The 15,171-nt window shown below is 34.0% G+C and overlaps 2 protein-coding genes and 2 pseudogenes across 2 annotated transcripts; 2 read left to right on the top strand and 2 right to left on the bottom strand.

Annotated features, from left to right (window-relative positions):
* Positions 1–1,421: 1,421 nt before the first annotated feature.
* On the bottom strand, positions 1,422–3,972 carry LOC120161176 (transmembrane 9 superfamily member 12-like). The gene is made up of 2 exons (XM_039171441.1): positions 3,867–3,972; positions 1,422–3,593 (listed from the first exon to the last, which is right to left on the bottom strand). The coding sequence occupies exon 2, from the start codon at positions 3,517–3,519 to the stop codon at positions 1,540–1,542; it is 1,980 nt and encodes a 659-aa protein (XP_039027372.1). The 5' UTR covers positions 3,520–3,593; positions 3,867–3,972; the 3' UTR covers positions 1,422–1,539.
* A 448-nt stretch (positions 3,973–4,420) lies between these two features.
* On the bottom strand, positions 4,421–7,449 carry LOC120161116 (annotated as a pseudogene).
* A 272-nt stretch (positions 7,450–7,721) lies between these two features.
* LOC120160998 (glyoxylate/succinic semialdehyde reductase 1-like) lies at positions 7,722–10,744 on the top strand. Its single transcript, XM_039171306.1, has 8 exons — positions 7,722–7,951; positions 8,227–8,337; positions 8,430–8,531; positions 9,086–9,187; positions 9,747–9,862; positions 10,069–10,147; positions 10,220–10,390; positions 10,472–10,744. Exons 1-8 carry the CDS (start codon positions 7,847–7,849, stop codon positions 10,559–10,561), a joined length of 876 nt encoding a protein of 291 aa, XP_039027237.1. The 5' UTR covers positions 7,722–7,846; the 3' UTR covers positions 10,562–10,744.
* Positions 10,745–13,346: 2,602 nt separating this feature from the next.
* LOC120161025 lies at positions 13,347–14,493 on the top strand (annotated as a pseudogene).
* Positions 14,494–15,171: the final 678 nt, after the last annotated feature.

Here is a 15,171-nt window from a genome sequence, read left to right as displayed (position 1 = left end):
ATCAATTAGGCCATCGAAATTTGCTAAAAAAATAATTAAGTTCGTCTATCATATCGCCGTTCATCTTATATTGTCAGATCAATATTGTAGATCACCATGTAAGCGTCATGACAGTCAATGTTTGATTCTGTTGGTCAAAGGATTATATTGATTTTTTTTTTCTCAATTTAAGGATCACATTGAGTGCAAAAAAGTTCAATGACTATACTAGTCCCCCAAAGTTTGAGGCCTTCAAATACCAATACATATAATTTTAATGATACTTTTGTGTACTCTTGCTTGTAACAATTTGTTTTTGTGTAATTTTTAAATTTTATTGATGCCCAATATGGACTAATATTATATTTTATTATAAACTAAAATAATTTTTGTATTATGTAATTCCTTATCAACTTTATTGTTTTATATTTACATAATTTACATGTTAAATTTATATAATAAAATTTTTAATAGTTATATTTTAATTTAATTATTCAATAATTATTTGTTCATCTATATTTTTAAAAAATTAGATATCAAATATATTTTCACTATTTTTATTTTTGAATTTAATTTTTCATTTATATTAACTAGATATGGTCATCAATTTTCAAAAAAAATGAAAATAAAAATTATTTTCTAAAAATAAAAACATAAAACAAAAACAAAAAATATTTTCTAAAATCAGACGGACACTAATGAGGCCAAGTTTCATGATAAATATTAATATTTTTAAAAAAAGTTTTGAAGTTGAAACAAGGGTAAATTGTCTCTTAATCCTTCAAAGGTACATAATTTATTGTTGACCTTCATAAATTAAAACATTTTAAGTAGACTCCAACAAATAATGTTGAGTTTTGTTACTATATCAAACCCAATTTCAAAATACAATTAGATATCTAAATTTTCTTTAATGGTATGATTAGGTACCTAATCTATTTTGCACAATTAAGTATTTAATATTTTTTAATTACACATGTTCAATTCATTGATTTATAGTTATAATTTTGATGCCATTTAGTTAAATGAATAATACAGATTTAAAAGTTATAATTTAAAATATATTAAATGCTTAATTTCGTAAAAAAAATAAAAATTGAGTACCTAATTGCACCCCCAAAAAGCAAGTATCTAAACAACTGATAAGTCCAAACAAATTGAAGAAGTTCCTTTCCTGTGAGCTACGACAGTGGGTAAGAATGAATTCATCAATTTTATAAAATTGACTACTGTTATTACAACCAAAAATTGAAAGGCTTAATTTTTTTAATAAAATTAAAGAGTTTATTTAATTTTGAAGTAAAAAAATATAAATTAAAATATTCAGAATAAAAATAGTATAAATTATATAAAAAAAAATCAAATGTCTTGTTTGAACAAATGCCCAACTGTTTCTCAACATATTTTCTTAATTTTATTCTAAATACAACTTAAAAGGACAAAATAGCATCCAACCCTAAAGAGAATGAAGCTTTCGATCTCATTAAGATTATGAACGAAGAAGTGATCCTCTTATACATGCCAAAAGCTTTCCAAAGATGAAGCGAATGGATGTTTTAATCAATCAATCTTGACGGACGAGAAAAGATAATGAACGAAATAGAATGATGTTATGAAGCCAATGGTACCTGTAGACAACATGACTGCAACCACCATGATCATGGAGTAACCGAGATAAAGAATGGCCGATACCGGACCACTCAAACTCTGTAGGTCAAATACCAGGTAGTTGATGGAGTACAGGAACACGTAGAGGGCAACTGAACCGGAGGCAAAGAAAGCGTTCCACCACCATCGCCAGTCCTCGACGCAGAGATGCATGTACGTAAGAACCAATGATACTTCGGCACAAACGATGATCAGTAGAAGGAGGACTATAAGCAAGAAGCCAAACACGTAATAAAACCTGCCAAGCCAGATGCTAGAAAGGATGAAGAAGAGTTCAATGAACAAGGTTCCGAACGGAAGGGTCCCGGCACCCAGAACGAGAAGCCATGACGGATATTTGCGTGCAGGAATCTCACGAGGAATCTGGTTTGTTCGTACAGGGTATTGAATATCTTCAGCTCTAGTACCTAAGTATCCTCCTACGAGAGTGAGAGGCACGGAGATGCAGAACCAGAGGGACAATAGTACAAAATACAGGGAAATGGGAATTGCACTGGTACTTTTGTTGCCCCATAGAATGAAATTCAATGCTGTAAGGATAACAAAGACGATTCCGGAGAAGAAGCATGCGACTGACCAGGAGAGCGACTTCCATCCTGCTGTCGTTCCCTTGAGGGTTCTCCAGAGGCGAACAGCAACATACCCTGCAGCAATACCCAAGAAAAGATAGAGAACGATCATCCCGGTTAGTAGCATTCCTCGTGAAGCCGGCGACATGAACCCCAAAGCTGCAAAAACTATAGTGACGAGGGCCATTCCTGTAATCTGAACTCCGTCACCAATCATCACGCACAGAAGCTTCGAATGATTTGGTTCTCTGAAAACATCGCCTACAACAAGCTTCCATCCGGAAAGCTCCTCGTTCATTTGTGCTTGAGCTTCTTTGTCCAGTTCCTCGTACCTTGTCAAATCCCTCCTCACAGTCCTCAAGAAAATGACAAACACAATACCAGCTAGGAAAGTGATCACCATCAGAGAATTTAGAATCGAGAACCAGTGCACACGGGAACCTTCCATCCTCAAATAAGCATCCCAACGAGACGGCCATCTAATATTGCTCTTCACAAATTCAACCTCATAAGTAAAAGTGATCCTCTCTTGTTCTCGTATTATCTGCAACTTGTCCAACTCCATGGGACAATTCACGGAGGAGATATTGTCATACATGTGGAGTTTAGTCATGACTTCCGGATCATATTTAACACTGCACGGCACCACCTCGAAACCAACTATCTCAAAACCAGAAACTTTTGTGTTATCAGCTTCAGAAATCAAACCCATCCCTCCTTCCCCAGTTCCAATTATCTGAACACCACTCCCCTCATACTCATGAACCAAGACTTTGAACTTGAGATGATTGATGATGTAATCATCGTTGCTATTCGGAGGAGAGTACCCGATTGGGAACCCAGTCCACTGAATGTTAACCCCGTTTTGTTTCGCAATCCTCATCACCGGCAAATTGTCTAGAATCATATTCACTTGATACAAATCACGAGTCCTTCGTTTCAAAAGCTTAACTTCATGCTCGTTCAAGGGGCTGGTAGTGCAGAGGTAGAGAGACTCGTTCACATTCATTCGAAACCGATAAGGGGAGTTATCAATCTGATCTCCCATGAGAAGTTCACCAATATTCTCGGCGCTTTTCTTTATACCGCCCATAGGTTTACAGTAAGGGAGAGAGTAATAACTAAAAGGAAGCTCGGTTTCAATGGAAGTCAAGGAATTAACTTTGGCATATATAGCATCCTTAGTCGAATACGTGTGCATGTAACTCCCAGGCAGGTAAAACCCACGACAAGAATGAGCAAACAGAATCACTACTAGAAAATTCCAAAAGAATCCAGGCATCTTCCTTTGTGAGAAAGCCATGATAATGGCAGATCTTGAAGATTATGGCTTTAATCTCAGCTACCTAAACTGAAACATTCAATATCAAAAGGAATCTACAAAAAAAAAAAGATTTTCATCATTCAGTTTCAAACAAATAACAAAAATCCAGAAGAAGAAAACCCAGATGCATATGTACAAAAGAACTGCATTGCACCAACTTCAAATCCAATACCAAAATGCAAGACAACATAAATAAAAACTCTTTTTTTCTTCCATAATGGTACAAAATCATAAAAACAGATTGAGATTTGCAGATTCGATCTAAATCCAGAAACCCATTTAAGAAAAAGGCTTAAAAAATAAGAAGAGAATGTTGAAGGAAGAACCTGAGAAAGATCTGGGAAATTTGAAGTTTGGTTCAAATTGAAAAAGATCGGATCTTGAATCCTTTTGGCGCCACAGAAAACGCCGGGTGAGAACAAAGCAGAAACTCCTTCCTTTTTTGTTTCTTTATTTCTCTTAATGGTTAAATATATATTTGCAAATATTTTGTAGAGAACCAAACGCAGGTTTGGCTTTATATATGTAGCTAAGGAATGTAATAAGATGAACAAAACGAAAAGGAAATTTGAGCTACAATGACTGTGACAAAGAGGTCTGTTCCCGTTAGATCTACTTCCTTAAATTGAGTTTTCCGTTGTAATTATACCAGTTAACTATTTTTAGCTCACTCTGGGAAAACAATTTTTTTGCTTTACCGAAATAGGTAATTTATCAAATTATCTAGCAAAATGCATAACATTTAATAATAATCACAATAATAAAACATAGAAGATAATATTATCATATGAACAAAGGTTGTCCATATCTTCCATGGTGAAACGGTTCAATGTTTGAATCCGTGTATGGCTTGGTTCATGAACACTTTGGCCTTTTTTTCTCAATCGGATGGAATTGCTGGATGATCCGTTGTGTTTAAATTTTTTAACCATGGAACATACCTGCATTCAAGTCTAAATGACTTCTTCAATAGTTGATCAATTACTTTTCTCTTCATGGATAACTCAGCTTCTTCATCCAATGTAACACAAGGGAACTCCCCAAGACCAGCAAGTAAACCCTCATATGGCCGCTTGACGAGAAGGAGTCTGCTGTCGGGTTTGCTTTGTTGTGATCCATCTTGGCTTGCAGATAGCTCCACGACACAAACAGTAGAAAAAATCGTTTCTTTGTTTGGCCTTTACAACCTTCATGGGATAATCTGTCACCATAGCTGACTCATCATTTCGGAAATTACGTAATGCTCGACATTGGCTTGAAACAGGACATGAAGTGCAGTTTGGGTTCAATGGGGTGCATAAAGTTGCACCTAGTTCCATCAGAGACTGGCTGAAATCCCCTGGTCGCGAAGGACCGACAAGTTGAGCTGCTAGTTTCCAGTAACAAGAGAGAACAATTTCACCATCCTTACTCCCAGACACAGAGTAATTGTAAAAGAATTGAAACAAGATGTGTTGCAGACGCTAATAAAAGCTCACCAGAAGTTCTTGACAGTAAGTTTGTCTTTCGAATTCGAAGAAATAGCTTGTAGTCTGGCAAGAACCCTTACTACATTATCATCAACTACAGGCACGGCCTGAAACACCAAATATCAGAAAGACTCCACTCGTGCTATCTCAAAAACACTTGCAGAAGCAGATAGCCTGTTTGAATGCTATAGAAGCGATTGTGAACCTTCTTCAAAGCCGAAACAGCGTTTGGAAACTCGGTTCCGCCGGCAACAATCATCTTAGCTCCCCAACAACACAAGAAAGCAATGAACATTCATGTGACAAAACGGGAATATTTAGGCATCAATAAACATTTTGGCAGTCGTCCACAAATTGAAATCAAATGCAACACAATCATCATGGACAATCACAGCTATACATGAAAGTACTAAACTGGGAATCATAACCAGTACCACCAAGAATAATTAGCTTCAAGATTTCATGACAGCATCAAACTGCAATCCATTTGTACCAGCTATAACCATGATTGAAATGTCAATGGGAGCTAAATAATCTCTGGTTATAGACATTTTATCACCATAGAAATTGCACTCAATGAGAAAAAAATGAAAATTAGAGCTAAACTCCAGAAGAAAACGAGATTTTCTGTAATATCCTTAACCTGCCGATATTCATTCACCTCCTGTAAAATACCATAAAAAGAAAAGGCTTAAACACACCATTACCCCCTAAACTATACCGTTTTTATCGAGTTACCCCTTATTAAAGTATTTTTTTGAGACGTTTTGCCTCCTAAAGTATAAATCTTTACCTCATTTGCCCCAAACAGTTAACTCCGTCAGAAAACACGCATGTATATTACATATTTAGTCACTCCATATTGATGTGGTTCTGTTTGAGTTACCCAACTTATTTTCCTCCAAAATCATTACTAAACTTAAATTTTTGTTACGTTTGGTCACCCAATTTGATTCAATTTACTTTTTAAAATTTTAATGTATAAGAATTCATTTATATTATATTTTTTACTCGACACATAAATTTAATATAAATAATATTATAAGATAAATAATAAACAACATATTAAGTTGTATGTAATTAATTTCTATTAAATAAAATATTAATTAATTATTTAAAATATCATAAACGAGAGTTACACAACGTACGAAGAAACACTAATCATTCACCAAATTTAGCAACTTTTGGCGAAATGATAAAAAAAATCACATCAAAAAAATGGTTAGTCGTGCCACTTTCGGTAAAAAAAATGTTGTGCTTTAGTAAACTTACTCGACAGGGATCGGGGTAGCAACCTTCTAATCTCATGCACCTAAACTATTTTTTTTTGCCGTTCTCACATATATCATCAACAACACTATAAAAAATTACGAGTATAAAATAGAAAAAATCAATTTTTTTAAAAGTTATGAGATTTGATTTTGAAATAAAAATATATTAATTATATTTTAAAATTTTAAAATTTACATATTTTTCAAGTGTTTTTATGAAACCAAACAAAATCAAATTCATCTTTTTACTCTTATTTCTTTCTCGACATTCTTCATATTTCCTCGACCTTCACTATCGCTTGCATTGTCTACATCGCAATCGATCGACGTCTTTAAGCTTTTTTAAAAAATTTATTCTTTTGGAGGTATTTTTATTTTTATTGGTTTAGTTGTTTCTTTTTTTAAAATATTTTCTCTTTTATTTTAGTTGTTTAAAAACCTAGATCTTGCAATGGGAAAAGCACTTGCAAAAGTCTCCATTCCAGCTTGTTTGGGATGGATTTCTTTGGACTTTGGATGCAATTTTAATAGCTGTTTTTTTGCTTAAATTTTGGTTTGGTTTCAACTTTTTGTTTTTGTTGTTGTCAATTTATTATTTAAGTTACATATTATTTGCATTATATATAACTTAATATATTATTTATTACTCACTGTATAATATTACTTATTATTGAAAAATAAATTTATGTGTCGAGTAAAAAATATAATATAAATGAATTCTTATAAATTAAAAATTTTAAAAATAAATTGAATCAAATTGGGTGATCAAAACGTAACAAAGACTTAAGTCTAGTGATTATTTTGAAGAAAAAATTAGATAACTCAAACAGACCTGCATAAATAATAGAGTGACTAAATATGTAATTTATCTAAGTATTTTTGACGAAGTTAATAATTTAGGATAAATGAGACAATGATTTATACTCTAAAGAGTAAAACATCTCTAAATATATTTTAAAGTCAACTCGATAAAAATGATATAATTTAGGAGGAAATGATGTATTTAAGTCGAAATAAAAAGAATTAAATTTTCGTTTAAACCCATTTACTATTAACTAAAACAGATTCAAAGCTCTGAAGACCTCAAGAGAAGCCTGGAAAAGGCATTGAAGGGTGGGCCATTTTTGCATCCAACGGTTATAGTTATCAATGACAGTCTGAACCCTTGTTTTTTTTTTTTGCGTATAATCATTTTTGCATCACCAACTACGTGGTAAACGATGATTGGTTCACGACTCCAGTTTATCTCGATCACATACCACAGAGTAACATGTCCTCCGAGGATTCCGAGAATAGTGGAGCACGATCACCCCTGCTTTTGTGGCTTACGTGGAACGCAATTATCCGTCCATTAACCACAATTAAAGATATTCACAACCTACACGACTACTTTACTTGCTAAACATTGTAGAGCTTGATAACCAAGTTTGGCATATTTCAATAACCTATTAAATTACAATAGGAAATTTTTTTCTATTTATAAATGGAGTCTGGTAAGATGTGCTAGATGAACTTGTAAAGAGAGAAAAAAAGTTCATAAGTGAACGAAAGAAGAAGAAGAAGAAGATGGAGGTTGGGTTTTTGGGACTGGGAATAATGGGAAAGGCCATGTCGATGAATTTGCTGAAGAATGGATTCAAAGTCACTGTTTGGAACAGAACTCTTTCTAAGGTACTTTCCATTACACTCAACCAATTCTTCTTTTCCCGGAGCTTACTTATTTTTGGAAATATTATTATCAATCAGTTGCAAATTGTTTTCATTTTTGAGATCTGATTGATGGGTTGGTGTTTGTTTTTAGTTTTATGTATTGTCTTGAAATATTCTTTCTGTATCTAATTAAAGAATTATCAAGGAGATTGATTAAATCTGACTTAAAAAAAATCAAAACTTTAAAATGGTTGGTTGTGCTTTCTTTTCACTGTCAAAATTTGTGGCAATTGCAGTGTGATGAACTGGTGGCTCATGGTGCCTCAGTTGGACAAACCCCGGCAGAAGTGGTTAAGAAGTGTAAGATCACCATTGCCATGCTGTCTGATCCTGCTGCAGCTCTTTCGGTACATACAAATTTTGGTGTAGGCATGTTCGTACATTTTGAGTCTCAATAAACTGTCGTAACAACAAAATATGTATTTTGGTGATTGCTTAGGTTTTCTCTGATAAAGATGGAGTTCTTGAGCAAATTTGCAGCGGCAAAGGTTACATTGACATGTCAACAGTCGATCCAGAGACTTCTTGCAAAATTAGTGAGGTTATTATATATACTCTTTTGTACTTGATAGTCTTGATTCTTGGTGTTTTGTTGATGTTGCAAAGAAAGTAAATTTATCTTCTGTTGAGATATGGCTATGACAGTCAAACAATGCCTTGTTCATTCAATCTTTTTTGTGTCTGTATGTTTGACACCTGTGTTTCACGAATATTCGGACATGAGTACAGAGATATGGCCTTCGAAAGATCATTCAATACATAGAAAAACTCGACACTACAAGTCCGAGTAACATAAGTATTCTATTCTTCAAGTTCTAAGTTTAAAACTGTGTTTTTACCCCCAAAAAGTTCATTTTGTTGCATGCTGCATGCAAAGAGATTTGTTTATTATTGAAATGGTGCCATGTTATTATGTTACTGTTTTGCTTTCATGATAGAAGTCCAAAGAGATTTTAGAAAACAATGTTTTTAAAGCTCCTTGCTGGAGGATTATAATGAAACACATATGATTTACTCTTTGATATTCTCATATTTACTGATTTACCTTTTAATTAATGAACCTACTCATTTCTCGCTTCTGTGGGATATCCATAGGCGATCACATCAAAGGGTGGCCAATTCCTTGAAGCCCCTGTTTCTGGTAGCAAACAGCCTGCAGAAACTGGTCAACTGGTGATTCTTGCTGCCGGAGAGAAGGTAAATTGGTGAAGTAAATTTTTGTATCCGTGTTTGACACATATTCTGACACGGGTATTTGAATATGAGTGTTGTATAAGTTTTCCTTTTTCTCATTTTGTGTTCTAGAATCAAGCAATCAACCTCATTTTCTGGAAACAGACACCTGTGTGAATTTTGTAGTCTGTTTCTCCAGCTGTTCATTTTTCTTGAAGTATCCTTATCTGACACTCATATTCAGAACATATTCGGACATGGATGATGGATATGGCTCTATCTATATAAACTCTCAAAATACATGGAAAAACTTCGAAAAAATTGAACATATCCATGTGGGACATATACCCTTACATATTCATTTATATTCATTGTGTGATAAAACTCATCCTTTTCCTTGCAACATCCAGCTAGAGCTTCTATCGACTAACATTTTAAGGTTAAATGTTCTAGTTATTAACTGTTCTTTCGTATCTATAGTGAAAGAAGTACGGGAGATAAAGAGTTGAAGAACATCCATTTTCTTCATCATTATTGCTAATATACCTATAGCATGCAAATTTATCTTCACACGGGTATGTAGGCATTGTATGATGCAGCAGTTCCAGCTTTTGATATCTTGGGAAAGAAGTCTTTCTTCTTGGGACAAGTTGGAAATGGAGCCAAAATGAAACTTGTTGTCAACATGATCATGGGCAGGTAATGGTGGTTCTTCTCGATGTCCTATGCATATTCGAACGTAGAGTTTGGGGATGTGACCCTTCAAAGTTACACTCAAGTCCGAGTAACTTTGATGAATATGTTGGAATTGTCAGTTTTGCATGGTTGGTAAACCTTTAAAAGGAAAAGGGAGAACAACTTTTGCAACGATGAATGCATTCATCATAGTTCTTTTTCCTCTGCAGTATGATGAATGCATTTTCGGAGGGACTCATACTGGCCGATCGAAGCGGACTGAACCCACATGACCTTCTTGATGTGCTGGTAAGATTGCAACTGATCAATATTCTGTCAAATTGTGGCAACTTGGAGTTTGACTAACCTACTTTCTGGCAGGACTTGGGTGCCATTGCTAATCCGATGTTCAAAGGAAAAGGACCGGCCATCCTCCAGAACAACTACTCCCCTGCATTTCCTTTGAAACATCAGCAGAAAGACATGAGGTTGGCTCTTGCCCTTGGGGATGAAAATGCACTACAAATGCCGGTAGCTGCCGCTGCCAATGAGGTCTCCGTTCGTTCATTCTTTCTTGTGCTTTGCCGTGCTAAATATGTTGTGTTGTTATCTTATATTTTTTACATGGTGTAGGCTTTCAAGAAGGCTAGAAGCATGGGACTGGGAGACCTGGACTTTTCAGCTGTGGTTGAGACGGTGAAGGTACTTAAACATTCATCTTGATAGCATGGATTTATAATGTCATGGAGGGGACCATACTTGGTTAAGGATTTAGGCTTTCATTCTTGGATTTATGAAGACGACCACTCAATGTTAAGTATGAATCTGGAAATTTTCTGCAACTTCAAGAGTTCCTACAACCACTGTATATGTCAAGTTATTTATTTAATCAAGCTTAACATCCCACACTCGAACTATTTTATATGCATAACGAACAAATACGAATCATAGAGATTCATTAATTGGTTGAGTGATAATAATGTTCATTATACTAGAGATTTTGAATTTCAATATTTATATTAAAAATTAATACCTCTGTACTTAATAAATAAATGAATACAAATAATTCATTATGAATATTATTATTGGTGTTGTTTGAATAAGTTTAATATTTAAATATTTTTAATGTATTATGTATAATTTTATGCATAATAAATAAATTGTATGTCATTAGAATATATCATTAGAAATAAAGATAAATGCATTTAATTTTAAAATTGCATAAAATTATATGCCAAAATTAAGTTTTAACTTATATTATAATTTGAGAGAAAACAATAAACAATATTCTATAAAATAATCGTCTTTACTAAAAACATATTTTGAGGTTAAATCTACGAGATAATGTGTTGGAATTATTTTTTTCACGTGATAACGTTCTCCCAAAATTAATTGCTGAAGTAGGGCGAATTGCACAGTGTTGGCCGTAGGTCGCCATGCCTTCCGGGCGACCTACGACGTGACAGCTTCAGACGTCCCATGCACAACCCAACCCATAGGTCGCCATTCACTCCCAGCGACCTCCTAGGTCGCCATGCACTCCGAGCGGCCAAGGAGGTCGCCATGCACGCCCGACGACCTTGTCTCCTTGCATGGCCATGTGATATTTCTTCACGTCGCGCTCTATGGATGCAACGCATGCATGAGGGAGCAGAGAGTTAAAGCTTGGTCGTCGGGAATCTCCCAGCTATGACATGCAGAGCGTGCAGAGGGTTAAAAGTTTGATCGCCAGGCGTGCATGGCAACCTCCTTGGTCGCTGGGAGTGCATGGCGACCTATGGGTTGGGTTGTGCATGTCCCATGCTCATTCCCTCGTCGGAAGCAGCCATGTCGTAGGTCGCCCGGAAGGCATGGCGACCTACGGCCAACACTGTACAATTCGCCATACTTCAGCTATTAATCTTGGGAGAACGTTATCTCGTGAAATAAATAATTCCAGCACATTATCTTGTAGATTTAGCCCATATTTGATGTGAAGATAAATAAAAAATGAAAGATTTTTAGGGATAATATCAATTTTTTATTCTTGTATTTTAATGGATGGCAGTTTAAAAAGAATTTATATCAATTCAATTAGAAAATTAATATTTTTAATAGAATTAGAAGATTAAACTAAAGTCAAGTCATTTAACTACTTAATGACACATGTCACCATATCATATTTAATATAGTTCAGAAAAAAAAAACAATTAAACTAAATTAAATAGAATATTTAAGTAATGAATAGTAAATATATGATTATTTTTAATTATCACGTTAACTTCTCTAAAAGAGAGATGATTTGATTATATCATTTAAATAATTAAATATTTAATTAAAAAAGTTAAAAGATCAATGTTTAGATTAATATTTCTTCATAATTAAAATGTCATCGATGAAGATTATTTTTTTTCAAATAACAGTATAATAATATAGAAATAAATGGGAATTTAAGTATATAAAATATGGAATTTAGTTTTGGCCTTTTCGGAATCACCCGAAGAAATTCCAAACGAGTCTTTTTCTCCACCTTCTACTCTCGTCTCTTTCTCTTGGTGTGATGTTTCAAAATTTACGACTACCAACTACCCATTTTTCTTTACCAAATTTCCAACCTTATAACTAAGACATTAATTTAAATTAGTTATGCCTTAAATTCTAAATTAATATTCTCATGTCATTTTGGCAATGACGTATCAACCTCGCTTTCCTTGAAGTCGTTTCTTAATGAATTTTAATTACTCACTCAACCACCGATATTATTAACAAATCTCAATTAGTCAATTTTTAATACTTTGTCTTACTGCAATAATCCAACTAACGCGTCCATTGCTGGCGATGGTGTCCCTTATAAAACCACCACCATTGACTGCCATCGGAATAAGCACTCTATTCCCCTTTTCTTCCTTTTCTTTCTGCAATATTTTTATCCTTCACAATTGATTATGTCGACTCCATATCCCGACGGAGGCGATCCAAACTCATGGTTTGCTAAGAACGGTGGGGGTAGCAGTGGTGGAGGCGGAGGCGGCGACAGTTCTAGGACGACTTTTATTTGGATCGTGGTGGGAATATCAATAGCTATTCTGGTGTTGGGCATAGTTTATTATTTTATGAGGAAAGACAAATCCTCTGTTAATTGCTTCTGCTGCAAGATTAAATTTGGGTCCGGTCACCACCACAGTCAGTCCAAGTGCTGATATTTTAGTTCTCAAAGATATTAATAATGGTTTATTTCACAAATTGTCATGTAATTTCCTGTTTATTTGTCTTATTATTGAATTCTCTGATATGAATTTTATCAATTGATCACTTCTGTTGATATTTGAATAATTTTTACATAATATCAAAATTAATCTTCAATATTTATCAAAATAATTATTTTACGATATAAATTATAAATAGAAAATATTTATAATATATAACAATTTAAAATTTGTGAAAGTTAAGAACCAAATTACCAAGAACCAAATTTGGGCTAAAATTGAGCCCAAAAACAAGTTAAGAAAACGAAACCTTCATCTTCTTCCTCTCTCACTCTCTCTCTCTCTCTTATTTGGAAATTTCAATCTTCTTCCTCTCGATACGCGATTCTGGCTGTTTTCTCTGGGTCAAGAAGAAACAAGGAAAAATGATTCGAAGTCGGTTGCTATGGTTCACATTGGGGTTTTCGGTCACAGCGGCTTCAATCTCTCAATTCATCTATAGAGACCTATGGACCGACCGTTACGCCCTTAAATCTGATGTACTAGCACTTTTTTTCGGTCTCTGAAATTTGGATTCTCTCCAAAAGCTTTCTTTAATTGATTTAGTATTATTTGGTTTTTAGTTTATTTGTTTGTTTTGAAAATTTTGCAGATGAAGCAGAAATTTGATGCTTTAGAAACTAGGGTTTCGAATCTGGAATTCGGTCCCTACGAAGAATCCAAATCCACCTCAGGTACTTCTAATTTTATATTTTAAATAGAAACTTTACATTCTATGGATTTTAATTTTATAATCGATTAACTAGTCAAATTTGATGTTTCGCTTCAGAATATTAATTTTGCATGATTTAAGTTTTTAAATGTTACATTTTTGGTATGCATTTGGAATATAAAGAACAGAAAATTTAGCAAAAATGCTGTAGAATTTCATGATTTTGCTTGTTCGCCTTTGAAATACTAATCATTTGTTCTAGAGAAGCTCACTGTAAAGGAAATTTCTAATTACTTGATATAAGATTAGATGCAAGAATGTTAAACTTGTCTTAAATCTTAATCGATCGTGTGTTTATGCGTAAATTTTTTGGGTCTTCGGGTATTATATACATAATGTACTTCCATTTATTGCATCGACCTCTATTGTGTTTATACTTAAAAATTTGTATGGCATTCGGCGATTATATACATATGTACATCCACTTGTTGATTGACCCCTATCATGTTGATACTTCACAGTTTTCATAGTATAGGCGATTATGTACTCTGTCTGTGTAGCTCACAACTCAACAAGCTTCCTTGTATACTAAAAACGAAAAGGTTTTATCTTGTATGGACTCTCCAAATTGGTAGGAATAATGAAAAAGTGAAAAACTTACTCTTTAGCTTATAGACTGGGAAGAATATACATTTTTTGGTTCCCAAGTTAGTTTAATTCATTTTGCTGGTTGGACGGGGTAGAGTATATACATTTTTTGGTTCGTTTGGAATCTTTTTCTTCAATTCACTTTTTTGATTCATTAATGACCCCAAACTAGTAAATATCGTCCTCTATTCTTTATGGCAGGTTGATGGCTGTATTTGTTGTGGAATTCAGGACTTTTTATGGTTTGTACTTTGAATGCATTTGATTTTTTGTTTTTATTAGATATATATGTTTGAGGTTGAAACAATGAGTGGAGAATACCTTTATTTATGACATCTTGATTCTTGAGCGATGTTGTTGTTGACTGATTGTTACCTCCTTGCACTTATAGTATCTTTAGTTTCTTCTAAACCGGAATAAAAGTGAACGATTCGATCTTTGTTCGATTGAAGCTCATTTTCGAAGTACTTTATTTATATTAGGGCGGAAGGATTTATTTATATTAGTATGAAACTAATGAACTAATTTACATGGTTCAGTAAAATTAAAAAGGTTAAAAGGGAGTCCTAATATATATGCTTCTTCCACCATCGTTTTCCATAGTTATCTACATAGGGAAATTCGGAACATGGGTAATGTTTCTTTTACAGTAACATCATTACCAGGTCTACTCATCATCGTCGTTTGGAAATATCTGATATTTTCATCAGCATCTCCGCTGTATTGAATGCAGTTGTCGATTTGAATTTGAGCCGATACATATTGTATGCCATAAAAGTAGAACGGTG

The sequence above is a fragment of the Hibiscus syriacus genome, unplaced genomic scaffold (assembly GCF_006381635.1).
Source record: "Hibiscus syriacus cultivar Baekdansim isolate YM2019G1 unplaced genomic scaffold, ASM638163v2 tig00111398_pilon, whole genome shotgun sequence".
In the NCBI taxonomy this organism is placed as follows: Eukaryota; Viridiplantae; Streptophyta; class Magnoliopsida; order Malvales; family Malvaceae; genus Hibiscus; species Hibiscus syriacus.
Note: the sequence above shows the minus strand (reverse complement) of the source record. Positions and strands in the feature narration are given on the sequence as shown.